Below are 25,679 nucleotides of genomic sequence, written 5' to 3' on the forward strand. Positions count from 1 at the left end.
GTCTTCAGGAGTAATAATGTGGATTAAACAGATGTGCCTTGTGAAAAAGATGATGTCAATATAAACTGGGCTTTCTGGTACAGATATTAAAAGAATCAAACCTTTCTTGGGAGAGGACAAGATTAGACATCAGAATAGTCCCTGTGGCCTCAATTTCTAATCTGCATAATCTAGTAAATTTCACCTACGAGTTGCTGCAACAAGTCCATAACTTCTATTTGACCAAGAAAATCTCTTAAATAAAGACTGAAGTCTTTTTTAAAGTGATGGAGAACCCACCAGCACATCATTAGGATTTGTACATATAACCCTTGTCAGCATAATTTGTGTTGTTTAGGGGTATGAGTAAGTCACCTCTCCCTGCTCCCATGGATGTATATTACACTGGCCTATGCACCAGTGTGGACAGTGCTATTGCAGAAGCAGCTCTTGCAGAGGTGATTTTCTTATGTCAAATGGAATAGCTCTCATCAGTCAGCACAGAGAGCATCTTTGATAATACTATAGCACTTCTAGTGAAGACAAGCCCTTAAATAAACTGGAATAATTTACTCTCACTTAAAAGAATGCACCCTTTTCTAGTGTAGTCTAGCTTCAGTTTCCAGCCATCACATACTGCTATGCTTTTCTGTGCTAGACTAAAGAGTTCCCTCATCAATTCTTTCACTCATGTTGGCACATGATCAGAATTTAAGTCATGTCTGAAAATGGAAGGTTAAACTAAAAAGACTGAGCTTCTTTACTCTCAATGTAAAGTAAGTTTTCCAGACTTCAGACCACCCTAGCTTAAAACAATTCTTTTCAATGTTTAATTCCTTTAAAAATCCAAACAAATTGGCCTACAAGTTTAAAATATTACCTGAGACTCGCTAAAGTGTGTCAGTTCAGTAAGATAACTGCAGGTCCAAAAAAAGGTGGGGGAAAACAATCTTTGAAATGAAGTCACCTCCCTGCTTGTCCTCTTAAACCTGGGGGTGAAAGCTTTTCTAGATGACAGAGCTGACTGTTGGCTGCGCTTAGGATTCTGATGCTACTTGTGTTAGGTTCTGTCAACTCCCAGTACATAGCAACTAAGGATATTACATTTAGATTAATAGGCTAATTGAACAGTTGATGCAATTTGCATTGACTAGTTGATTATTTTATAAAGGAGCCTCCCCGTGAAGTATAACAGCTCCAGGGTTGTTGCTATACTTCAAAGGCAAAAGTGATGTGAGGAGCACTGGGGCCAACACGGGACTGACTGAGTCCCCCCGCTAACCCCTTGCTTCCCGCGGTGTTTCAAAGTGGCAGTGTCTTGTGGAGCTGGGGTCAGCGGGGGAGCTGCTACTCTGAAACCTTCTTTCCTTCCCCCCCTCCCCATCGGATAGTCGACGAGCCTTTCACATCCCTAATAGCAACCTCACTTTTATATACCCTAAATTCAGTGCTCAGAGGCAGATGCCCGCCAATTCCCACAGGACCTATACCAAGTAGTTCCTCATGTTTGAGCTCTGTTGATCGGCTGCTTCCACTTCTATCCAGTACATAGCTGTTGGTGTATAACAGGGGTGGGCAATATTTTTTGATTGGGGGTCCACTCCAAGAATATAAGTGGTCAAGGGTTGCACTTTTCTATTATGTTAATGGAGGAGTTACAGGGACTGGAGCAGAAGTTGAGCACACAAGTGGATTCTGACCTGGGAGAAGAGGGTGCAGGAGAGGATTCTGAAATGGGGGAGGGGTATACGAGTGGGACTAGGAGGGAGTTGTGATGTAGAGCAGTGTTCACTGACCCACACTTGAAAAGCAGGATGATCTAGCCTTTAATTAGTAAGGCAGTATTTTTTTAAATGCCAGTCTATAGTTTCAACTGCCATAGTTTTAGTTTTAAAGGGGAAAAAGCTACTGAACTGGTTAGCAGAGGTCAGTGACTAATCACTTGCAACTATGCCTTGTTGAACTGCTTAACTCACTTTTGACAGAAGTAGCCTCTTCTGCAGGTGCAGAAGGAATATTTTCTTTTCCGTTTATTCTAATAATTCTGTTCAATAACTAGCTCAAAGTTAAGAAATGTACCAAGAGTTAAGAACAGGAAGGTTTTCCCTCTTTCAATCCATGAATTATAAGTGAGGTGAGAGAATTTGATCTACTACTAGTTATACCTCCCTGGTCTGGCACCTTTCAGGACCTGACCAGTCCTGAATTAGGAAACAATGTTCGTCCCTCTGCTGCCAGGCTCTGCTCTGGCAGCCAAAGAGCCGTCAGCATTGACCAAACAGGGATGGTGAGGATGAGGCACTCAGAAGAGGCAGGGTAGCTGCAGGGCAAAGCCCCACAGCTGGGGACCAAGAAGCACATCAAGCCCCATGACCACCAAGCTGCACTCCCAGTCCCTGCCGCTAGCTGCTCCTTCCCCTCCCTCTCTCTATTTGTGGCACTCCAGAAGCTCTGGGAAGGTGGGGAAGGAGTTTCAGGGAAATGCTGGACCCTGTGCTCAGTGAGTGCTCCAACCCAGGAGCACCCCCGGTGATGTTGCACCACAAATGTTGCTATATGAACAGGTTGAACCTCTCTAGTCCAGAACGCTCTGTTCCAAAATGATTTTAATTAGCTGGATTAGGGATGTGAACGACTAGTTGCTCCCTCCCCCTTCGCTGCTTCTATCAGAAAAGAGGCAACAAGGAGTGGAGGGGAAGAGGATGGAGTGCTTCAAAGCAGCAGCATCAAATAGAGCCCGGGGTCTGCCACTTTGAAACACTGCGTGCAATGCCACAGGGAACAAGGGGCCAGCAGGGGACTGCTTGAGTCCCTCGCTGGCCCCATGCTCCTCGCAATGTTTTTGCCTTTCAAGTTTAGCAACTGCCCTGGGGATGTTGCTACAGTTCAAAGGCAGAGGCACCCTTATTGACTAATCAAATAGTTGATGCAAATTGCATAGCCTAGCCAATTAATCTAAATTTAATATCCCTAAGCCAGATGTCCACTTTTCATGGGTATGGCCAAGTTTCCCATGGTCTTAAAGTTTTACAGCCACCAGTCCTAACTCTGTGTACTGTGCTGTTATTTAGCTCTAATTTACCCCTAAATGTCCTCCAAAAGCCCAGGAAGCAGTGGAAGTGTTGGTAATGCTGATAGACAATATTGACCTCCCATGGTCTGGAAAATTCTCTCATTTGGAACAAATCAGGTCTCAAGGGTGCCAGACTAGACCAGAGCAGGGTGGGGAAGGAAGCCAGGCAAAGGTATTTGTGTTTGAGGTAGATCTTAATTGTAAGATCTTGAAAGACATGGTGAACAGAAAGTCTGTTCACTTATTAAATAAAAGTATTATCTGTAAGTCACTTAGTTTGTATATAAAAACTGTATTAAATTCTTTTCCTTATGTATCCAGCACATTTTCTTCCTCATGGAATGTTACCGAAATCTAGTAAATGTATCAGTCACAATTTTAACAAATGTAAAAGTTAGTAATGCTTTTTGGCACTGAAAAAAGTTCAGAAAAGGGCAACAAAAATGATTAGGTATATGGAATGGCTGCCATACAAGGAGAGATTAAAAAGACTGGGACTTTTCAGTTTATAAAAGATGAGTATGGGGAGATACTCTAGTCATGATTTTATGAACCTGTAAAAAGTGAATAAAGAACGATTTACTCCTTCCCATAGCTCAACAACTAGTGCCTTTCCTGCCCCGCCCTGCCCCCCTCCCCCCAGGAAGTCAGAAATGGTGCTCCAACTTGCAGCTGTGCAACTGAGGCTTGAACTGCTGCGCAGGGGGAAGGGTTAAAAACCCACCCCGCATGCGAGTTTAAAAAAAAAAGGGGGGGGGGGCGAATCATGTGCCACTTGTGGCACATGTACCGGGAGTTGCCAACCCTTGGTTTATACAGGTTGAACTTCTCTGAACCAGGACTCTGGTCTAGCAACATCCATGCTCCAGAAGGACCACAGATGTTCCTGGATCAGAGAGGTCCTGGAGGAAGGCCAGCAGCAGGAACCCTGTAGGGGCTGGGAGCCCTGGCACAGCAAAAGGCTGCCAGCAGGGTTGCTGTGGCTACAAGCCCAGCTGTGGGGAGTGAGGGGGAGAAGGGAAGGGAAGCTGGCGGCCAGACTGGGAGCAGAGTGCGACTGGTGGAAGAGGTGCCAGAAATGATCTTCCCTGGTCCTGCAAATCCCTTGCTTAGGACTGATCAGGTCTGGAAGATGCCAGACTAAGAAGGTCCAACCTAGTTAGAATACACTCATAGCTAGTTGCACCAGGTTATCATGGAGCACTTGTAGGGCAACTAGTCTGTTCTGCACACAAATTATGACCAAAGTTAGGGGGACTAATTTAAAACATCTAATGCATTTTACACAAGTTACCTTATGCATAGCTACTAGCCAAGCTGCTGACAACTTCTTGTTAGAATTGAAGTCTTCGCTAGCAGTAAATTTCATCTGTGTGAGCTCCTCTGATCCTGGTACCTTATACTGCAGGAGCATACCTGTGGCACGAGTATTGCCTCCTAAAAAGGGAAAATTGAAGTCCTGAACAAGTAGTAGAACAGCAGAGTATTTAGCCACCCAAGAAATAAAAGAGGACGTTCTGTCCATTACCAACAATATAACTCATTCCCAACATGACTTAAAATATTTTAAATGTCTTACATCAACAGCTGCTGCTATTGTACGAGTTGAATCACAGTGTGTTACCACAATCAAAAGTCAAGAACGCAGATTACCACTCAGGGAAGATAGCAAGGAAAGGGAATTGTTTATGCACTGACATTTCAAGAACCCCTTTCTAGCTTGGTATTTTTCTAAGCATTAGAAGTCTTAAAATTTATGGTAGTTTACCACAAAGTATCTTGCAGTTTGCAAACAAAATTCAAGTTGTTATAAACAACGGTTATATCTGATCATTTTAATGTAAAAAGACACAGGAATTCAAGCTCATAGCACTGAAAGCTTTCTGGCATCGACCAGATACCGGTGGAGGGAAGTTGACCTCATGGTGAAAGTAAACTGTGAGGCCAAATGACTTCTGAAAGTATCAGCATATGGGGGCATGTCTGCCACAACTGAACACTTCACTCAAGAAATTGTGGGAGAGCTCACCACCGCCTTATATAATTTTATATTTTAAATCTCATTTTAGACTGTGTTGTTATTAATAGGCCGTCCAGTGAAAATCAGGAGGGAACTGAGGAGCAAACCTAGGTATCAGGTTAGCATTTAGTAGGCTATTCTAGGGTTAACTAAATAGTAGTTCACTAGAACTTTTAAAAAAATGGAATCCCTGTCAGGTTACCTCACCTGCCTGATCCAACTCTCTATTATGCATACAAAGGCCTCAATAATTTCAATGAAAAGATTATCTGCATATCATGTGGAACCCTCAGGAGTTAGTGTCCTTATGGCATATCCAAGAGGAAACCCAAGCAGAAAACATAATATTGCACTAAGATTCTGATCACAAGCCCCACAATTCACAAGTTTCTCCATTCTTTCTGCAAAAACAGCAACTAAATTCCTCTGTCCTCTACAATTTACCTAGTTGGACCATAAAACAGAGCTAAACATTCACTCTCCTGGGACTACTGCCAATATCAGACTGTTGCAAATGTAATTGAACAACACTGATGGGATTTACCAGTAAGCAAGTTAATAGTGAATTATATGAACAATACAACACAAGACAGGAGAAAACCAAATATACAGACCAGTGTTTTCAAGATTTTCTTAAGTCACAAACCCATCCTTACACACACAATCCCCCTCACACATACCACTTGGGCATAAAATAAATATGCTCCTCCACTCAAAAGGGCAGACAATCCTTAGCTTAAGAATCAAACCATACCAAACGTAACAACTGAATATTGGTTAAAAAACTAAATTTTGGACATTTATATAATCTCATGATATGCCAATATACATACACAATACATTTCAAGTACATATACTCTATATATCCAGCTGCACAAGACAACTGTTAAGATCACATACTGAAGCAGAATAGAAAGATAATCTGTTTTGAATATGCATACTTGCCCATGTATTTGTTACCAAAAATACTTAAAGAAAATCAGCTCATTTACATGATTTCATTATGAGGACTCCAACTTGTGCTTAATTTCTATAATGATTTCAGTACAGGCTGTACCTCCCTTAACAGGGACTCCCTGGTCCAGCACAGACCACAGATGTTCCTGGACTACAGAGCCCAGGAACAGGGAGGTCTGGCGGCAGGGCAGGAGCACCATAGTGGGGGCACCACCAACTCAGCCGGGAGCCCAGTGAGTGAGTGAGTGAGTGAGTGAGGGAGGGGGGTAGGTTGGGGGTGGGGGGTGGCACAGCGGAGAGCTCCACCCCAGCCTTGTTGCGGCTCCAGCAGCCGGAGAGCTCCTGCCTCAGTGACAGCCAGGGAACTCTAACCCCTGAGCCTCAGCTCCAGCCCTGGCTGTGGCGCTCCAGCTCCCACAGCAGTGGGGCCAGCGGCATCTAGTGAGCCTCAGGGGGCCTGGATCAGCAACCAGGGCAGGCTGGAGCCCTAACCCGATGGCAACACACCAGGAGTGGAAGGACCTCCCCCGGTTTGGCAAGTCCCCTCGTTCAGGGCCAGTCGGGTCCCAAGGGTGCTGGACCAGCAAGTTCCAACCTAAACTGGCCCAAAAGCACACTGGTTGAGGCACCAGTATTTTCCCCTTCATGAGACATAAGAGAAAAACTAAACTGTACCAGGGTAAAACTCCAACTCCAAAGTGATACTGAATTTTGGTCACTTTTTTTGTGAAGTATTAGTTTCCATTTCACTCATTTGTCGTGTTAACTATGGGTAGTTTCTGCTGTAACTGCAGTGATGCATGCTAAATATATTCTAAAATAGTTTCCAATGTCAAGTTTAGTGTTCTCTGTAACTGATGCTCCACGAGGAACAAGGGACTGCCAGAGATGAGACTGAAGATTTACGAGGTCAGTCTTGTTTCCCATTTCCACCACCTCTTACTCTATTCCTTCCAAATACCCCTTCATTCACTCATTCCCTTGCCTTATTTATTCTATAACCAACATACAACACATCCACACCATTCCTCCTCTAACCATCCTCCCATCTTGGGCAGCAATACCTGAAGCGACCAAAGTAGTGCCCATGCATTTGTACAGCAGGAACTGAGCTATGCATGGTGCCTGTCAGCAAGAGTAATAGCCACACACATATGATTTGAGGGGACCCGTATCAAGGCAGAAGTCTCTCTCCAATAGTCAAAATGTTCCCCACTTTAGAATTTAAATTGGATAGTTTCTGTGTGTACCTATTCTTTCCAAGGACATCACACAAAATACATGTTTAAATTTAAACAGTTATAAACATACGTTGCTTCAAATTAATTTTAGTAAGAGCTATAGACAGCAAAGAGGAAGAAAGCAGCATGGAAAAGCAGCTCATAACAGCATGCTCAAGTGAATCAAGTTCACAACACTTCTGACCTTCAGTAATGTGTTGGCTCTCCAGAAGGCTGGTATAAGTGTGAATATCTTTTTCTACATCAAGGTGGTAGGCAAGCAAGTAATGAGAAGAAAAATTAATCAGAAGTGAATTAGAAAATTAATGGAGCATTAAGTTATTCTCAAAGAGCCATGTTTGGTTGATTTGAAGAGTTAGTTCAGTGGACAGAAATTACACAGTGACCACGCTAGTCCCTCATTCCACAGATAAGAGAGCTACACAGTACCTGACAATGCTATTGATGGTAAAGAATCACATGAAATTCTTGTTCATATTTTTTACTTAATGCATGCCAATACAAGGCCTGCTCCCGATAAGTATATTTTGTAGGGCTTCACCAAGTCAGTTACCCTCATTCAGATTTTAGTTAGCCACAATCAGGGTTCAGCTAAAAAGTAACACACTGCATGAGTGTTTGGTTAACCATATTCAGAACCTCTCTAGTCTGGCACCCTTGAGACCTGACTGGTTCCAAATGAGATAATTTTCCAGACCATGGGAGGTCAATATTGTCTCGCAGCATTACCAACACTTCCACTGCTTACTGGGCTCTTAAAAATATTTCGGAGCAAATTAGAGCTAAATAACTACACTGAACACAGAGCGCCAGGACTGATGGCTGTAAAACTTTATGGGACTGTGGGAAATTGGCCACACCCATGATAAGTGGACATCTGGCTAACTAAAATCATGCTGGACCACAAGTGTTGTCGGATTAGAGAGTGTCAGACCAGAGAGGATCAACCTGTACCAGGTAGATGTTGTTAGAAGTCTAATAATTTGATAGCTGGTCCCAATCTGTGCTTAGACTTTTAAGAGGTTATCTATAACATCCTCTGACACTGCCCTCCCATCAACTCCAGAGTCTGTTCCTTAGAATGCTGGTGTGAAACTAAAGCAGGCCACAGCTGGGTCAGGATATTCTTCATTCTGATGACTGAATTCCTCCCCACTGCTACCTCCACTCAGTGAAGAGTGGATCTCAATGGCTCAGGCAGTGGGATACTACAGCCCACTGTGGGCTGGTGCTAATTCCCTTCCCTTTGTAAAAGTAATGACTATCCATGTAACTGTCAGGATATTTCACAGTTACCATATTACACGATTTTTAATATCCCTAGTCCGAACACATCTACCCATGGATTATGTATAATCTAACACACTGATTACATTATGCTATATTACCAGCGTTTCTCAATCTTTAGTTATAAAGTACCCCTGAAAAAAAAAAAAGTAAGTATCCCCAGTACCTACAGTTTTCAGACACACACAGTTTTTTTCTACCTTTGCAGCACATTTGTTTAAACATTTGTAGCTGGGTGGGTGATGAAATTCTTGGGTGTAAAAAGTACAAAAATAATAAAACGCTGTAAAACTTAAAACAAAAATTCAGTTTTCTCCAAATTTCAGGTGTGTTGATGTGCCCCCCAGACTTCTCTCAAGAACCGCTAAGGGTACTTGTACCACTGGTTGAAAAACACTGTTCTATACTGTGCTCTGGGGATGAAGTACAGATGGCTTTTAAATGTACTGTTAGTAAGGGATTATTTTGATCTTTAATTTCAATGGAGTAGTACCAGATTTACATGGGTGTAACTACGAACATCTGAGCATGGGGCTGTTCTGAACTGAATGGCTATTAGGGATGTGAAAGTGTAGCTGTGTACATGGTTAACCGACAAGTTGGACTTATCCATGAACCTTCACTGTTATACCCAGATTCCTGGTATGTGGGGGGCAGTGCATATCAGAGGCAGCAGTGCGGTGGGGGGAGCAGGTGGGAGCTGATACACATAGGGAGCTGCCTCCTCCCCCTGTGCTGCTGACTCTGATACAGGGATTCACCATTCAAAGTTCTATTGGGTTACGGATCAAAAGGTCAGAAGTCAACTCTGAATTCTTGAGTTCTCTCTAAAATGCTACTGCCAGCAGCCACAACAATAGGCTTCGAACGCTGCTGCTGTACTCTGAGTGAAATGAGTTGTCAGTGCAAAAGATGCAATGTTTTATCAGGTTAAGAAAAAGCGTTGCAAATGCTTAACTTATGACAATTAGTTTAGGTTCATTGCAAGATTTACCTCCAGGAGTAAATCCCTCTGTAAGTATCTGGACAGTCGAAATCTGTGCAATTTCAATTTCATAATGGCTGTCTCCATCCAGAAACAGATATCTATACAACAGAAGAAAACACTGCTTCTTTCAAGTCTGATTCAAGAGAAACAACAGATTCTACTAACAATACCCTGACAATTTATGTAATTTGAACACAAACCTCACAGGGAGTAATTACTACAAAGTCTGAATAGAAAGCAGGAAAGATAGGGGGAAAAAAGCTTTAACAATAAAAAAAAAGACCCCCCCCCCAAAAAATAAAACAGCTTTCTGATCTTCAGATAAAAGCTATCTAGCCAGAATGCCAGATGCCTCTTGCAAAAACTTTCGCAGAGCATCCTCAAGAGGGAAAGTAATTGAGGCATTTTGAAAGAGATTATCTAACCACACTCAGCTCTGTGAAAACTGGAGCCTTATGCACGCAGTTCAGTTTTTAAAATAAAGATTTTGAAATACTTTTTTCAAATGGGTTAATTTTTTCCTCTCATGCCCTCTCAATCAGTACCCTTCCCACTACTGTTGGCAATGTTATTTATATTCCAATAGCACCTACAGGCCAAGTGGGGTCGAGAAACCACTGTACTAGGCACTATACAAACACAACAGAAGACTGCACCTACCCCAAAGTAGTAAAAAACCCCAACACACGGACAATAGGCAGTTTGTTTAAAGTTACACTACAAATGCTTTCCATTCATATTTTACAATCAACCAACCCTCTAACCTCTCCATCTCCAATAATGGAATACTCTATAAGCAGAGACATGTGGCGGGCTTAAATTGAGAAAATTGACAATTATCTGAAGGTATTTCTCCTGCCATAAAGAAACTTCCCTTCTCCCCCAGAGGAAGAGATAGGCACTCACCTGGTGCTCTTCGTGCAACATGTGCACTAGCAACCAATCACTTCCACCCCCCAATGAGGCAAGGAATGTCCTCCATTCTTCCTGCCACTTAACCCCACAACCTTGGGGTTAGCAGATCCTCCTCTCCTCCTGGAGAACTAGGAGTTGTTCTTTTACAACGAGCAGACACGCACCAGTTAACCAGGTAGGCATGCTAGTACAGGGTATGCTTACCAGGTAACCTTTACATCCCTATTCCCTGCACTTATGTGCTGCACAGATTTGCAGATTAAAAGCTCTGAAGGGGTCACGTACAATCATTTGTGTGCACACCTAATAGGTTTTGGAAGCTACTTGGATACAAATAAAAATGAGACTAGTTATGTAGACTGTACAGCAGACACTCATTTCTAATCAAAAACCAAATGGCAGATAGTCATAGACTGTTGCTATCTGCCTAACCAGATTCAAATTAATGACTTACATGCAAAGTGTTTCCTAAGATTCCATCATCAATGTCTGTAACCTCCAAGTTTTAGGGTATGTCTACACTGCAAAATAAATAAAAATCCCAACACATGGACACAACTGCAACACAAAGTCTCAACGCCCAGCTCAATAGGTCTAAAAAAAATAGCACTATAGGCATTTCCACTCCTGCTGGAGCCTGGTTGAAATTTGGCCAAGGTGTTGATCTCCAGGATCCAGCTAAAGCAAGAACATCTACACTGCTATTTTTAACCTTGTAGCATAAACCAGCTGACCCAGGCTCACATTCACTGCCATGGGTCTTTTTTGCAAGGCAGACATACGTGTAGTGTAAATTTTTGCTGTAATCAGCAAGGTTTAATTAGCAAAAAAACACCAATTAATCTGATGATGCAACATATAAAAATAAGCCCAAAAGGGCTTACTCTCTGCTCATATCATGTATCCACTTGCTGATTCTCAAAACATTTTAGCGCACATAAGCCAGCTAGAGTGCTGTACAGGCAACATAAAAGTCATCATGAAGGGCAGCGGTGGATAGATTAAATAGTTAGCCAGATTTAACTAGTGCAGTTTCCCTCCACATTTCTCACCTCTGGTTGTTGGAAAGTCGACAAACCATTATCTCAGATTTTTCTGATGTTCCCCGAGCAACTGCGAATGTAGCACCTTAGGAAAAAAACCCAAGTATTTATTCAGTTATTCAAATGCTTAATTTAAGCAGCAAAATTAGCGTATCAAAACTGTATACACTTAATGCACCCATCCGAATGGCTTGAACACTAAGCAACATTGTATACTCCTCAAATCACTCGTATAAGTCTTAAGTCTTGTCCTGAGAACCAGGTTAAGAGTCCACTGTCACCATCAGCAACAAAATGGTACAGTGATCAGTTAATATTTCTTCTTCAATGTGTGTAAATTAATGTATGTTTACATGATTTAAGCACCTCAAACCAAGAGACAAAGGATAGTAACAAATGATTGTGCGATTGCAAAAAGTCCAGTGCAGTTGCAGGAAGCAGATTATTGTAACTACTAAAAATATTATAGAAACTTTTAGAAAAAAGTGTACAAAATATATATATTTTATTGGCAAGTAGCCATTAGGGATGTCAAATGTGTTTAAGTAAGTAAATATGTAACTGTTTAATATTAAAGTGGTTACACAGTTACACGCGGGGTGGCAGGTGGCTCCCTGGGCTGGTGTGTGCAGGGGGCTGGCTTTTAAGCCTGTTCCCTACATGCACCAACTCCCTGTAGGAGCTGGCAGGCTCAATTCTGGCATGAACCCTACCCCCACACTTCCGCTCTGCATTTTACACACACACACACACAGACACACCTCTCTCCCCCCCCCCCCGGCAGCCAGTGCATGTAGGGAGCATGTCAGTTATAATGCAAAGCCGCAGTGGGAGCAGCCTGGGAGTTGGGGTACCTGACGAGACCCAGTGCATGCTAGGACTGAGCCAGCCTGCCTGCCAGCTCCAAATTTATTTGCAGAGTTGCAGCCATGTGTGTGTCTGGGGGGAGAACACAATGTTACTGGTTAACTGTAAACAAATAAGCATTTGCTTATTGGTCAACCAGTTACACTCCTTCCTATGCTCAAGGAACTTTAGAACATCTCATGATGACTGCATTCTCATTAGAGGTGTGCTCTTGCCCACCTATCGAAAATACTTTTAAATTCACATTCAGCACCCCTTGAAAGGCATTTTCCCAACTATAAAGTCAAGGGACATTTTAAAAAATAAGACATCAGATTCTTCATTTTTAAAAACGGTACTCAGGGGTCCAGTTATAGTTCATACTGCTCTTTAAGTCTATTCTAATTGACAGTTCAGTGACAATAACAGCCACCTACGCAGCCTAGAAAGGAAGATAGAAGCTGAAATGAAAGTATGTACTCTCTCATAAGATAACTTCAAAATAATTTTTTTTGTGGCTACGAGTTTTGGATTCCTATTTTGTGTACAGGAATGTGATTTTTAAAAATGCAGTGCTACAAGATTTATTACTATGCCCTCATTCTTTTATATATATCATATCCAAAAGGGAGATTTGGCTGGATAACAAAATAAACAGGCAAAAAAGAAAAATTTGCAGTGGAAAAGTATTCCCAAGATTTCTAGAGACTGAAACATAATACCTTACTTGACAAAACAAAGGAATTAGTTTGGCTATTTATGCTCTTTGTTTGCCACTTGAATAACTATCTACAAGATCAAAACAACAGTTGTGCATGTAGTTTAGTACTTACCATTCATAAGCACTTTAAGCTGCTTGTCATAAAACTCTGTTTCCTTCTGAGAGATGAGAGCACATTCAGCACACTGGCGCACAGGATCTACAAAGCACATACGAGGCAGAGGCACTTTTTTACTGCAGCACTTGTCACAAAAGCACTTCCCACATCTCCGGCAGTGGTGCTAAGCAAAAGCATATTATTACAAAAGATGCAATTAATAAGAGAGCTGATAGCTAAATCTAATATTATTTCTTTGTGTATTTTTAGTATTGCCTGCTCACCTAGTTTCTTTTAGGCATTAGTGCTTCTGGCATTAGTTCTTGATGTGGTAAAGCTAATTAAGTGTCACATGATTCTAGAGACAGTGAGATGTTCTAAAATGACATTTCTGGAACAGTCTAGCATGAGCTATAGTTGTGCAAGCTTCTCCAGACACCTGAGCACCATGCTTTAAGCCTGACCAGAGTGAACACTAAGGGTAAAAAGGAGTCTCCATGGCCCATTAAATCCTTAGCCTCACAGTCAACAAGACTGCAAGATATAATGGTGGTTTGCATATCCTCATCAGAGATTCCACTGAGCATCCTCAGCCTACACCTCTCCCTCCAAATATTTAATTCCATGTTTAACAGTGACAGGAACAATACCAAGTTTTATAAACACAACTCCTCTGATCTCGGGGTATGTCTACACTACCCCGCTAGTTCGAACTAGCGGGGTAATGTATGCATACCGCACTTGCTAATGAAGCCCGGGATTTGAATTTCCCGGGCTTCATTAGCATAAGCGGGGAGCCGCCATTTTTAAATCCCCGCTGCTTCGAACCCCGTGTAGCGCGGCTACACGGGGCTCGAACTAGGTAGTTCGGACTAGGGTCCTATTCCGAACTACCGTTACTCCTCGTGAAACGAGGAGTACCGGTAGTTCGGAATAGGCACCCTAGTCCGAACTACCTAGTTCGAGCCCCGTGTAGCCGCGCTACACGGGGTTCGAAGCAGCGGGGATTTAAAAATGGCGGCTCCCCGCTTATGCTAATGAAGCCCGGGAAATTCAAATCCCGGGCTTCATTAGCAAGTGCGGTATGCATACATTACCCTCCTAGTTCGAACTAGGAGGGTAGTGTAGACATACCCTCAGTGTGGCTCCACCCTTTTTAAGGGCAATGATGCCCTCAAGCAGTGTTGAAAGGAGCATTTTGAGACCCTAGCAAACCATGAATCTAGCATCTCAGCTGCCACAAGCAAGTCTACTCCTCAACATTCAGCAATACAATCTTTTGCTGACACCTCCCCACTCCCACCCCTGAGGAAGTTTGACATGCCACTCAGACTAAAAACAACAAGGTGCCAGGCTAAAATGGCATGCCTGTGGAAGTCTTCAAAGCAACTGGAATAGCACTTGTGCAAAAACTTACATCTCTCAGCAAATAATATGACCACAAACCATTATTTCCTCTGGAAAGTGACAGGCACAATGTTTATTCCTAATCTGGGATTGCAGAGGAAATTAAAAGTACATAGTAAAACTCCCCATGGGAGATGGAGCAACCGACTTATGAATTAAAGTTTCAACCAGTGATGTGAATAAATGACCGCGTGAGTTTCTGAATATTTATTTGATTAGGAAGCAAAAACTTAAAAACTACCAATCACCATCTCCAATATACTCATACTCCTCACTGTCCATAGTTATCACTCTAATACTTTTAGGAATCCTGAAAAATACCAGTATCCCCTATTTAATCAGATTTATTTTTTAATACTTTTACACCATATCTGTTGGATTTTACATTCCAAATAACCAACTACAAAACAACTGTTTTAACTCATGATAGATCTTATGGACATCCTTATTTTCCAGAGTATGCTCCATAAAGGTCTGTATAATTAAGTAGTTATGCAAGGAATGTTATTCATAGCTAGAATGATTGTTTGTCCTGCTGACTTTTGCACAAGCTTTCTAAAGTGATTTAGCCTCCCCTCAGCAAGGATAAACTCCAATTCTCAGCAATATGTTCTGTCTTCTCTGACAGCAGATTTCAGTAAGATACCACCTTCTCTATGCTTCTTGATAGTAAAAATTCAACATCATAAAATTAAAATTCTTCTATGTGAAGGTATCTGCCCAGTGCAACCCACCTCAATGTCAACGAATTGCCGTTCATAATTCAACACAGTTTACTTACTGAAAACACATTGCCAACATCTTCACCCATTATTTGTTTTGCACATTTTTTCCAGCTAGTTTATCATTTTCAAGCTCTCCCTAGAATCCAAAACTTGAAAAAAGTTCTTAGCACTTGACCCTTTCACTCACATAACCAATTTTATTTAATTCTGAGTGTACTGAAATGAACATATTTATTATTTACTTGCCAGCATCACAGACAACAGCATATTTTGAACAGTGTTACATACATGCTGCCTCAAACCCAGCAAAAATATCCAAAGTATTTTAATCCTAAAAATAGTCATTTATTTTAAAATTTCACAACAGAGTAACTGATTAGAATAGTGAAGACCTATTTCAGGGGGAGTAGGAGAGTGAGAGAGAAGCTAATTTTCAAGGCATGTCAAATCTGGGGTGCAAGTATCCTTGTAAATATTTTTAACAGTATCCTTTTGAAGGAGAGGTTTCAACACATTTCAAAACAGGATTTCAAAAAAGTTTCACAATGTAATGTATTTAGGCTATTACATTTTGTTTCTCTCTTACCTTTCTGGTTATGAAATCAAACTTAGTTTCACACTGCATACATCTTGGACACTAGAAGACAGTAAAGTATACAAGATTTATGTACATCTTTATCCAGATACAATGCACAAGATTAAACATATTAGGGCAGAAAACTAAAACAGCTCTAATGAATTCCCATGCAGTATCTAGATAATGCACTCGCATTTATTTTAATCTTTTGAACATTTATTTGGTAGGCAGGTACCATCCACCTTTTACAAATAAGGAAGAGCAAAAAATCCCTAATTCGCCCTAAGTACAAAGTAAATCAGTGATAATCATGAGCACACCTCAGGAGTGCCGCTCTTGTGCTTAATACAAATATGGCATGCAAGAGTAACAAAACAAGCCCATGGATTATCTTCCACACCCACCCACCCATACCAAGTCAACTAGCCATTTTTATCATCAACATTTTAACACATAAGTATTGCTAATTTATGCATTTAAATAACATTGTCATTAATATAACTGAAAAATAGCATTTTAACATGGAAGTTCTCTTCCACCCCCCCCAAAAAATCAAGGTTAAATGCATATCTGCAAAATTTTACTTGCTTGTTTAGTGTTTTTCCCCCTAAAAAAAGCTTGATTAAAGAATTTCTCTCCCCCCCCCTCTCTCTCTATTTTTTCCCCTGTAGGATGACAGTGATGTCATCTGCAGCCTCATGACATCGCTGCCCGCCTCCATCCTCAGCTGTTTGCTGTGGCCAGCCTTGCCACCATCCCTTCTGGCCATGGACTTCTTTATGCCGGGGGGTACAGGCTGTGCTGCTGGGGGCAGGTGTGCATGTCCCCTCAGCTATCTGAGCCTGACTCCTCGCTCTGCCGGCCACCCAGTGGTCCTGCCTCCATCTGAGCCCACCTCCCCAGGCCGAGCCAAGTCCCCTCCGCCATCTGAGCCTGCCCCTGCCCTCTCTGCCATCTGAGCCACCCCCCCCCTCCAAGACCTCACCCCTTCCACTGAGGCTCCACACCAGGAGCTCGCTCCTGCCTCCTTCCCCTGGCCAGACACCTACCCCCAGAGAGAGGGTGGTTGGTGAGCGTAGCGAGCAGGGAGGCACAGTCCTCTAGTATGCATCTATACAAAAGTCACTTTATTTTTCCCCTCATTAAACATTTGATAAGAGCCAGCTGTTCTGGGTTTGTTTGTTTAAACAGGGAACAGCATTTTCAGAGATTAACTTTATTCAGTAAGTATAAGATGTAGATGTATTTAACTCCTTACTTTGTAAACGCAGATGTATATTTTCTAAGCAGATACTAACAAAATGTCACCCGCTTAAGCACTTTTTTACATCACTGGCATCTTGTGAGACCCTCTTATTTCAGTTCACAATATAATACCAGACACTGTAACTGTAATTTAATGCAACTAGGTTTATTTGGAAGGCTATTAATGTAAAGCTGTGTCTGACGTCTGAAACGGTTGGTAATATGATCAAGTTCTGAGTTAAAGACTGTAAGCTCTTTAGGCCAGATCCCATCTTCATTTTAAGTTTGTGCCATCTCTAGCACAATGGGGCTCCAATCCCGGACTGAGGCCCTTAGACACCAGTGCAATACATATAAATGTATCTAAAACCGAAAGGACAATTTAATGGGTTTGGAGAAGCAGGGGCAAATGGGGGCAGGGGAAAGAGAATACTGCACAGTTAGTAGTATTGTCCTTCAGGTGATATATACTGAGGTGATATATTAAGCAGAGGCCTCTTTTGCCTCCAGTGACCCTTCAGGTGTAAGAGCTCATGCTACATTTTGAAAATTGTAGGATTAAAAAACACTCACTTGAGACCACCTTGCAACAAGATACAGAACTTGAAATAAAGTCTAATGTTCAAGGTTGAGAATGAATTAAGTGCCAAGCACAAGAGAGTTACTACTGTTACCATGCTCCCACTATTAAACTCCTTACTTTGTAAAGTTCTTTAGCATAACTAGAACATTCATGGTCTATTTCAGAAATTCTAGGTATTTTAGCAGCTTCCAGATCAGTATCAAAGTTCAAAAGCAAACATTACCCAAGAAATGCGATATCAGATAATTTACAAACCTCAAACTCCTAGGCCACCTACTTTTAACTACAGTCTGATGTATTCAATCACTTATAAAATGTAGCAAGTTCAAGTACCTGCACTTAATCTGCAACTAGCCAGTTCCAATTAAAGAGATTGCTCAAATGGTCAAATTTTGAAAAATCAGTACAAGAACCCTTAAGTTTCTAAAGCTTCCTTAAAATCAGAATGATTAGAAGTATTCTCAAAAATGGCTTTCAAAAGGTGTACTAAATATCAAAGCCCAGTCGTAATAGCTACAAAAATGCACATTTATCTTCACCAAATTAGTTCAACGCACTAAGCTCTTGAATTCTATTGCCACAGCTTATACAGCACAAATTTAATCACACATTTTAATTAGCAGGGCTCGACAAATCCACTTATCTACTCGCCCATGGGCAAATAGATTTCAGCTGGTCGCCCCGTTCACTGGCGGTGCACGCATGCACAGTGCGGGTCTGGGCATGCGCAGTGCGGGTTTGGTGAGTGGGTTTTTGCCACGGTCGTTGAGCCCTGTTAATTAACAATGTCAGGTGTAAATTATAGTTACTTCCCTGATGCTTTCCCCTCAGTACAGAGCTTTTAAAAGCAGAAAAGTAGGAAAGTGGAATTTAAAGCATTGAAAAATACCACAGAAGAGGGATGTTATTACAGAAATTACACTGAGCAGTATGGCTTAGTAGAAATGGTACTGCAGTGGGACTCATGAGACCTAAACTGGCTTCCTGGTTAAAAATAGGAAAATCACTTGCCTTCCCCATACTTCAGTTTCTTTACCTATAAAAAGTAGTGAACGTGGAACGTGAAGTAGCCTCTGCCCATAACAAGCCTGGGCCCACTGCCGGCAGAGGCTGCTGTGTGACAGCCTCTCCTGCCCTCTTCTCCGCGCTGCTGCCTCTAATCGAGGCACCAGCACTGGGTGGGGCGGGGGAGGAAGAGTGTCCTGCTGAGACACTGCTGGGAGGGGACCAGCTTTTAAGCTAGCTCTCCCCCCCCCCTTGCTGCCTCTGAGGGAGGGAAATGTGAGTAGTCGACTACTTGTGTATAAAGGTGACAATGACACTGAACTTCTTTAAACTACTCTGAGGTCAATAGATGAAAAATGTCATAAGATCTAGATATGACTGTATTATGCTAACTAAACAGCTTGGATGAATAGCACAACCTATTCTCCAGTAAAAAAAACAAAACTGTATATCCTTTATTTCACAGTCACAACCTCTTTTTTTTAAAGCCTCCTTGCCATCATGAGAATGTCTGATATTAGTGAGCAGCCTCTGGCCTTAAACATTACAGACTATGTTTGCTTTAGTATTTTCCTTTCAAGTTAAGTATCATTGACATGCAACAACATATAGTACTTTTGAGATATCTAGCTTTGGTCACTTATTAAAAAAAGGAGCCTGACGGGTGCTCATGTAATTGATAGTTATTTCTGTTATCCCCAGATGTGCCTGCATAATGAAATACATTAAGAATTCATCAAATTAATCCTATTGCTTCTAGTTCTATATTTTGTTGACAGAGAGGGAAGAATGAAATTTAACTACGTTTTGGAGAAAGTCTTGTAGAAACAGTTTAAAAAAATTGTATGCTCTGAAGCTATTCTTGGATATCTGAAAGAAAAATAAACAGAATCACAAACAGGACAAAAGAGGTTTCTAGTTAACAAAAACCTTTTTTTTTTTGTTTTAATATTGCATCAATACATTCACAAACATATACTATAACTATGCTTCAAGCACAACAGTTATTGATCCACAAAAAACTGGAGTTATGTGCTCCAGAGTGTTTACTTAACAGTACAGGGATAAAGCTTATTTCCCTGAAAAAAACAAGGGTAAGTCAATATAAATAAAATGCAGCTGCTTTCACTAATTCAGCTAAATGCCACAAAAAGTTATAAAACAAAATCAACGTTTTCATCTTCATAACACAGTAGTAGAAAAAATACCTTTTAACTATGCATTTTAGAAATGGTCTGTCCTTTTGTTTAAGAACTCTTAAAACATAAGAGCTAGGACTACCACATTTGGTATGCAGCTTGCTCTTACAACTTAAAGCAGCGGTGGGCAATAATTTTAAAGGGGGGGAGGCACTCGAAGTTTTTGGTAAGTGATCAAGGGCCACACTTCTATGGAGGGAGTGTAGCATCTAGGATGGCAGTTGGGATGTAGAAGGAAGCTTGGGATAGGAGACTGGGGTGCAGGGTTGGAGAGGGAGTTTGAGTTAAGGATGGGATTATGATCTGGGGCAAAGGCTTGCAGTTCAGGGTGCAGGAAGCGGTATGGTTGCAGGAGAGGATTCTGGCCTGAGGGGGGGGGTGTAGAAGGAACTGCACGGTCTGGGATGGAGCAGTGACCTGGAGGTGGTGAGGAGAGGGGATACTGGGGCAGGAAGTTGGGAGAAGAGAAAAGGTGAGGTGACAGAGGCAGGCTCTGTCTGGGAGATGCCTACTTAGGCAGTTTCCAGCCAGCAACTCTGCAGAAACCTGATACGGGCTCCATGCCCGTCTGCTCCACGTGGCTCTGCTCCAGCACGGGGAAAGGGGAGTCTTCATTTGCTGCCCTGCTGCCAGCAAAATTTCTCAGCGCCTATTGACTGGAAACTGGTCAATGGGAGCTAAGGGATTTTGCTAGGGGGTGGGGACAGCACAAAAAGCCTCCCAGTCCCTCCCCAGCATGCAGAGCATGGAGAGACAGCCATTAAAGCAGCAGCTGCTGTGTAGTAAGGGTTTTGACGAGGTGGCTGCAGGCTGGATCTGGTGGGCTGCATCCTGCCCGCTAGCCGCCTCTTGCCCAATCCAACTTAAAGCAAGGTAAGGGTTTGGTTGTACCAAGACAAGGGGATGTGAACAGAATTTGACTTTCTCATAAAATGGAAACGAAGGGTCTGGTAAGAGGGACAGTTATACTGTAGAATGACCATGGGGGGAGGGGGAGAGCCTGCAAAGGGCTAGAGATGGGTACATGGACAGCTATAATCCCATTGGGCCAGCAGGGGGCACAGATGGAGAAAGGACAGCTATCTACTATATATTTCAGAGAGTTTGTCAGTCTGCGCGTCTGTCCTCCAGCCGGGGAACATGCACTCCTCCCCTGGCTGTGCTTGCTGCAGCTGCCTTGGCCACAAACAGGCACTTCTCACCTGGCCCCAAGCTGCTGCTGTGAGAGAGGGCTCAGGTTGTCCTCTCTCCCCGGGGCATTCTTGCATACATATACCCCATAAAACAATGGTAAAAGAGGATACTATAAAACACTAATTACACTAAACTAATTACTCTTATTATGTGCATGATGTATCAAGCTACTAAGTAATATTTATCAACAAACGAAAAACAAGTGGATGCATTTTGCTGACAGCTTTTTACCTCATTTTGACATCTTATCATGGCTGGGTATTCTACTAAACCAGAGAGCTGCCCACTATCTACTTATTCTAGACAGGCATTTCTACTAATCTATGTTAAATAAATACATCTATAACCCTTTTCTCTCTCCAAATAAGCTTTTGCTTACTAAGATTAAGGACAAGAGGCCACAATTTTAGAAGTTAATGCATTTAAAAATAAAACTAAGAATAAAAAGTATTTCGAGAGCATAGGGCTGCTTACTTCACAGCATTTTAATCTGGTCAAGACCCTCATTTACTTTTGTGATGGAATCTCTCATACAAAATGATCCTGGAAAATAATTCTCCCTATCCTTTTTATAGTCAGCGTTTAAAACCAGAAGGTACCACTACCAAATCATATGGTCTGACCACCCGTATATCACAGGCCACCAATATCACCTGCACACTAAACCGAACAGCCAAAATTTGACCAAAGTAAACAGCCCACAGGAGACTAAACTATTAAGTTCCACAGGAAAAAAATAGGAGGATGCTGAGGTATACTAATGCCTGAGGCCTCTGCAATAGCAGAGAAATGATTAAGTGAGGTAAACCCAGATAATCCTGACAAGTGACCAGTGCTGCAGAGGACCATAAAAATTCCCAAGGTCATTGCCAGTCCATGATATAAGGTGACATACAGTGCATTGTTTATACCAGAAAGGAAATAAACACTATAAACAGCCAATCAAATGAGATATATCTGCTGGCTTGTCAGTTTTTAAACATGATCTAAGCCACATTTACAGCACATTACTCTCGAGATAAACATAGCAGAAAGAGCAGTGAACTGCAACAGCGGCAAAAAGGGACTCTACCCCCTTACTCCTTAACTGTTAAATCAACTCAATAGAACCGTCTTCTTAGCCATTCCTCCAGCGATTGAGGAGATGACAGGGCTTTCTGAATGGGCTTTTGCCTGCAATTACTTTGCCTCTGCAGGTCTTAAAAGGGTAGTCATGTTAGCCTGTATCCAAAAGAACAAGCAATCTTGTGGCACATTAAAGACTAACAGATTTAACTGGGCATAAGCTTTCGTGGGCAAAGACCCACTTTGTCAGATGTATGGAGTGGAAATTAGAGGCAGGCATAAACATACTAGGCCAATTTAGTTAGGGTGGTGTGGTCCTCATCAACTGTTGGGAACGGGGGTGTGAATACCAAGAAAGGGAAAGTTGCTTTTGTAGCGCGCCAACCATTCCAAGTCCCTATTCATACTAATAGTGTCAAATTAATTGCAGCTCTGCAGTTTCTCTTTAAAGTCAGTTTGACTATTTTTCTTGGAGGATGGCCACTTTTAAATTTCTTACTGAGCATCCAGGAAGGCTGAATTGCTCTCCTATTAGTTTTTCTATATTACCATTCTTGATATCTGATTTGTGCTCCTTTATTCTTTTGCACAGAGATCATCCGATTTGGTCAATTGGCATGGCAGCGGGAATAGCTGGCACATTATAGCATTTATCACATTAGATGGGCAGGTGAATGAGCCTCTGAGAGTGTAGCTGATGTGGATAGGTTAGGTCCTAATGGGTGCTGCCTGAGTAGCTACATGGGCAGAGTTGGCGTAAGAACAGAAGAATGGCCGTACTGGGTCAGACCGAAGGTCCGTCTAGCCCAGTAGGCTGTCTGCTGACAGTGGCCAGCTCCAGGTGCCCTGGAGGGGGTGAACCAAAGACAATGACCAAGCGATCTGTCTCGTGTCATCCATCTCCAGCCTCTGACAAACAGAGGCCAGGGACACCATTCCTCTCCCCTGGCTAATAGCCTTTTATGGACCTAACCTCCATAAAGTTATCTAGCTTCTCTTTAAACTTTGTTATAGTTCTAGCCTACACAGCCTCCTTTGGCAAGGAGTTCCACAGGTTGACTACGCGCTGTGTGAAGAACTTTCGCTTATTAGTTTTAAACCAGCTACACATTAATTTCATTTGGTGTCCTCTAGTCCTTATATAATGGGAACTAATGAATAACTTTTCTTTATGCACCCTCTCCACACCACTCATGATTTTATATACCTCTATCATATCCCCCCTCAGTCTCCTCTTTTCTAAACTGAAAAGTCCCAGTTGCTTTAGCCTCTCTTCATATGAGACCTCTTCCAAATCCCTAATCATTTTAGTTGCCCTTTTCTGAACCCTTTCCAAGGCCAAAATATCTTTTTTGAGGTGAGGAGACCACATCTGTACACAGTACTCAAGATGTGGGCGTACCATAGTTTTATACAGGGGCAGTAATATAGTCTGTGTCTTATTTTCTATCCCTTTCTTAATAATTCCTAACATTCTATTTGCCTTTTTGACCAACCCAGCACAGTGTGGATGTTTTCAGAGAACAATCCACAATAACTCCAAGATCTCTTTCCTGATTTGTCGTAGCCAAATTAGCCCCTATCATACTGTATGTATAGTTGGGGTTATTTTTTCCAACGTGCATTACTTTACACTTATCCACATTTAATTTCATTTGCCATTTTGTTGCCCATTTAGTTTTGTGAGATCTTTTTGAAGTTCTTCACAGTCTGCTTCTGTCTTGACTACCTTAAACAGTATCATCCGCAAACTTTTCTACCTCACTGCTTGCCCCTTTCTCTAGATCAATGGGGTTGGTTCCTGTGTTAGTGTTTCTGTGGTATGTAGCTGCTCGTATTTGTTTCAGGTTTGGTGGCTGTCTGTGAGCACTGACCTGCCTCCGAAGGTCTGTGGGAGTGAGGGATTATTTTCCAGGATAGCTGTAGATTACTGATGACATGGAGAAGTTTTAATTTGGGTCTGTACATGATGTCCAGTAGTGTTCTGTTATTTTCCTTGTTGGGCTTGACCAGTAGTAGGTGACTTCTGGGTACCCATCCGGTTCCGTTAATCGGTTTCCTTATTTCCCCAGGTAAGAATTGTAGTTCTATAAATGCTTGAGAAAGATCTTGTACGTGTCTGCTTATGTCTGAGGGACTGGAGCAAATGTGACTGTATCTTAGGACCTGGCTGTAGACAATGGATCATGGGATGTACCCTAGAAGTTGGAGGCATGTAAGTACAGCAATCAGTAGGTTTCCAGTACAGGGTGATGTTTATGTGTCTATCACTTATTTGCACTGTAGTATCCAGGAAGTAGAACTCTTGTGTGGAATGGTCCAGGCTGATGTTGATGGTTGAGTAGAAATTGAAGAATTCCACGGGGATTCCTTTCAGTGGGTCCATAGGATGATGATGTCATCAATGTTGTTTAAGTAGAGGAGTGCTAGGGGACAAGAACTGAATTGGACTAGTTAGTAATGGCCCTTCACTTGATAACTCCCTTCTTTTCATGTGCTAGCATATTTATGTCTGCCTCTGTAATTTCCACTCCATGTCTCTGACAAAAGGTATGGCTAAACTGTGGGGAGTTTTCAGGAAAACTCTGCCGCATCTAGGGAACGTGTTTGCTCTTCTGCTTTTTTTTTTTGCACTCTTTCGGAAGCCCCTCTATCCCTCGTTCTAGGAGGAAGAAGGGGGCTTTTGAAAGAGGACCTTTCCCCGACTTTTGGCCCAGTTAAATGGACCAAATGTCGGAAAAGCCTCTTCTGACAAAAGTGTTGGAAAAAACTTATGCAAAATGCACAGCATATTTTGCGTAGCCTTTTCCAACAAAAAGATGTAGAACAGACGTATCCAAAGTGGGTCTTTATCCACAAAAGCTGATGTCCAAATAAATCTGTTAGTCTTTAGGTACCACAAGAGTCCTCATTCTTTTTGCCTCTGCAGAAAGGGTATTTATACTTCAGGCAAATATGGGAACCATATTAACAAGTAGTATTAAGATAGGAATGATAAAATAAGGTTGGGAGAAAATACCCCTAACAACAAATATCCTTCTACCCCAGGCCAGTGAGGCTGGTTTGCTGGGCACTATAGAACAGGGAGAGAAAGAAGCCAAGGTGGAACGGAAGGCTCCTTGGCACACGGGACTACAACTATATAATCACCTTCAGGGAAGGGGCTCTGCACAGCCCAGCACCAGGGGAAAGACTGAGCTCCACCGCAATGAAGCGGCCCGAAGGACGGTCAGGGCTTTGGGGTCCCCGCTGGCGCCTTAGAAAGGATTTCACCTCAGGAGTATCGCGATAAGGGAAGTCAGAGTCCAGGCTGTTCACGGGAAGGGGCGACAAGGGGCTCGCCCAGGCGGGCCGGGGGGGTGACAGGCAAGGAGGACGCACAGGTGGGGGTTGGTGGCGAAGAGTGGCTCCAACGGCGGGTCCGGGGAAACGGGGGGAGGAAGGGCGGAAGCCGGGGAGGGCCCCGCTGGCGGGGGAGGAGCGCCAGGGCGGAAAGACGGGGTGTCCCGCTG

The 25,679-nt window shown here is 42.5% G+C and overlaps 1 protein-coding gene across 3 annotated transcripts in view; it reads right to left on the minus strand.

The window, feature by feature from the left end:
• ZFYVE21 (zinc finger FYVE-type containing 21) overlaps nucleotides 1-25,679 on the minus strand; it is a 28,168-nt gene that overhangs the window by 2,253 nt on the left and 236 nt on the right. The window contains exons 1-7 of one of the 3 annotated variants that reach the window (XM_075926497.1): nucleotides 24,042-25,272; nucleotides 15,886-15,936; nucleotides 13,183-13,351; nucleotides 11,513-11,588; nucleotides 9,552-9,643; nucleotides 7,455-7,508; nucleotides 4,347-4,489 (exon numbers count right to left, since the gene is read on the minus strand). In XM_075926497.1, coding sequence (XP_075782612.1) covers nucleotides 4,347-4,489; nucleotides 7,455-7,508; nucleotides 9,552-9,643; nucleotides 11,513-11,588; nucleotides 13,183-13,351; nucleotides 15,886-15,924 — 573 coding nt within the window. In that variant the 5' untranslated portion in view covers nucleotides 15,925-15,936; nucleotides 24,042-25,272. Of the gene's footprint in view, nucleotides 1-4,346; nucleotides 4,490-7,454; nucleotides 7,509-9,551; nucleotides 9,644-11,512; nucleotides 11,589-13,182; nucleotides 13,352-15,885; nucleotides 15,937-24,041; nucleotides 25,273-25,679 lie in introns of those variants that run through there. The other 2 variants (XM_006116888.4, XM_006116889.4) reach the window with 2 other exon arrangements.

This window comes from Pelodiscus sinensis, chromosome 4, assembly GCF_049634645.1.
Source record: "Pelodiscus sinensis isolate JC-2024 chromosome 4, ASM4963464v1, whole genome shotgun sequence".
Lineage (NCBI taxonomy): Eukaryota > Metazoa > Chordata > Testudines > Trionychidae > Pelodiscus > Pelodiscus sinensis.